The 2,356-nt window shown below is 40.0% G+C and overlaps 1 protein-coding gene across 1 annotated transcript; it reads left to right on the forward strand.

Annotated features, from left to right (window-relative positions):
• Positions 1–6: 6 nt before the first annotated feature.
• LOC116380456 (protocadherin alpha-8-like) lies at positions 7–2,351 on the forward strand (the record flags this gene model as incomplete). The annotated part of the gene is made up of 1 exon (XM_031842373.1): positions 7–2,351. A coding segment is annotated over exon 1 (1,578 nt), but the record flags the coding sequence as incomplete, so codon positions are not given.
• Between the last annotated feature and the right edge of the window lie 5 nt (positions 2,352–2,356).

The raw sequence follows: 2,356 nt of genomic DNA on the forward strand, positions 1-2,356 counted from the left end.
CAAAATCTGACAATGTGCAATGCTTTCCCTCTCTTGAAATCGTAAAATGTGTTATTGCTATTTAGTCCAGCACTGTTACCAGCATAACATGTTGTGTCCTGCTGTCCATACTGGAATCTGGTCGTGATGATTTTGCTCACGTTGTGGTGTTTTAAACGTATCTAGACTAGAAGAGAGTATTTTACTTAGTTTAACAACACTCGACAATGTAGACTACTTAGTTAAGCTCATCAACCATATAAGATTATTGCTCTGTCCATGGTGCTGCATGTTTGTCTTATGTATCTTAGAATCATAGTCCTGAGTAGTAATGGAAATACTTCAGTGGTTGGTGACAACGGGCTACTAAGCTATTGTAACCTGTTTGTTTCATTTGCTGTTGGCTGTCCTGCGATATTGTTGCGAATAAGTTCAAAATGTAGTTGACTGTGGAGCATTTCGTGAGACTCAACTTCGCACTGGGGATGTTTCTGTTCTATGTTTTATGTTATCTTTCTCCTTTATACAAAACGAAGGGATTTGGTGGTCCACTGGGTGTCAGTGTTACATTAGAGTATTGCTAAGGCGTCAGTCAAAATTGACTCTGCCCCTTTCAAATTGTGTATTCCAGCTCGAACGCAAATAATGCCCTCGATTCTGATATCATCTCTCCGTCGCGAACGTGGTTTTCTGAAATACAATCTCAGGAGAACTAGAGGCGTTTGAAGAGGAATATATTTGTGGATACTATTTCAAATGATTACACCAAAGGAAACAAAGGACAAAGAGGTAGAATGACGTCTTGGACGGGTCCTTTATTTCTCTCTCTCCTGTTTGGCTTTGTTGAGCTGATTTCGGCTCAAATAAAATACTCGACTCCAGAGGAAGTTAAACTAGGAGCAGTTATTGGAAATATTGCCAAGGATTTGGGCCTTGATGTCAGTACATTGATAAACAGGCGTTTTCGTATTGTGTCTGGACCTCAGGACGCGCTATTTGAGGTAAACCCGAACAATGGCGTTTTGTATGTTCATAAGAATCTCGATAGAGAAAAGCTGTGCGATAGAAATGTTGATTGTTTAATAGATCTGAAAATCGTTGTTGAAAATCCACTTGAGATCCATTATGTCACGGTGGAAATAACGGATGCTAACGACCATGCACCGATGTTTGTCGAGAAAGAAAAGGTTCTAGAAATAACGGAGAATACTTTGCCAGGAGCACGATTTCAATTACCAGGCGCACGTGATCCAGACGTTGGAATAAATTCAGTCCAGCGCTATAAACTTAGTCAAAACGATCATTTTAATCTTGAAACTCGAGAAAGGGGAGAAGATAAAATTCCCTTCTTAGTGTTGCAGAGGCCATTGGACAGAGAGCAGAAAACCAACCATTGCTTGATTTTGACCGCTATGGATGGAGGGACACCACTAAAATCAGCTAATCTAAATCTTACATTAATGGTTCTCGATATCAATGACAACAGACCTACTTTTTCGAAGGAGGTTTATTCTGTGATATTACAAGAAAATGTTGCCTTCGAAACGCTTGTGATAAAAGTCCAAGCAACTGATCTGGACGAGGGAGCTAACGGGGATGTCGAGTACGCATTTGGAGGTGACATGAATGCCAAGGTGTTGGAGTTATTTACTCTAGACAAAAATTCAGGCGAGATTCGAGTTAAAGGACAAATTGACTATGAGACAGCTGATGTTTTCAAGTTAGACGTCCAAGCCTCTGACAGAGGTCAGCCCCCGACAACAACGGACTGCAGCGTTATAATAAAGATCCAAGATGTAAATGACAATGAACCAGACATAGAGGTGACATCAATATCTAGCATGGTCCCAGAGGATTCAAAACATGGGACCGTGATCTCTCTTATTAGTGTTACAGACATTGATTCCGGCCTGAATGGCAAAGTAATGTGCAGTCTGACGGGGAATGTACCATTTGAATTAAAACCATCGTTTAAAGAAAACATGTACTCTTTAGTGACAAAAGACACATTGGACAGAGAAACTCTGTCACATTATGACATTTCAATAACAGCTACAGATTATGGTGAGCCTCCACTTTCCACATTCAAAACTTTGAGTATTCAGGTGTCAGATGTGAATGACAACGTCCCAGAGTTCTCACAGAGTCCCTTGGAATTATATTTGACGGAAAACAATAATCCTGGCGCATTAATATATTCTGTTAGTGCAAATGATAAAGACTTAAATGACAATGCAGCAGTGTCTTATCTTATAATTAGAGGGAAAGGCGGACATAATGACATGGCATCTTTTCTGAATATCAATTCGGAAAATGGACACATTTCAGCGCTAAAAAGTTTTGACTTTGAAACTCTGAAAACGTTCCAGTTCCGAGT

Source organism: Anarrhichthys ocellatus, unplaced genomic scaffold, assembly GCF_004355925.1.
Source record: "Anarrhichthys ocellatus isolate YVR2014 unplaced genomic scaffold, GSC_Weel_1.0 scaffold7293, whole genome shotgun sequence".
NCBI classification, from domain to species: Eukaryota; Metazoa; Chordata; class Actinopteri; order Perciformes; family Anarhichadidae; genus Anarrhichthys; species Anarrhichthys ocellatus.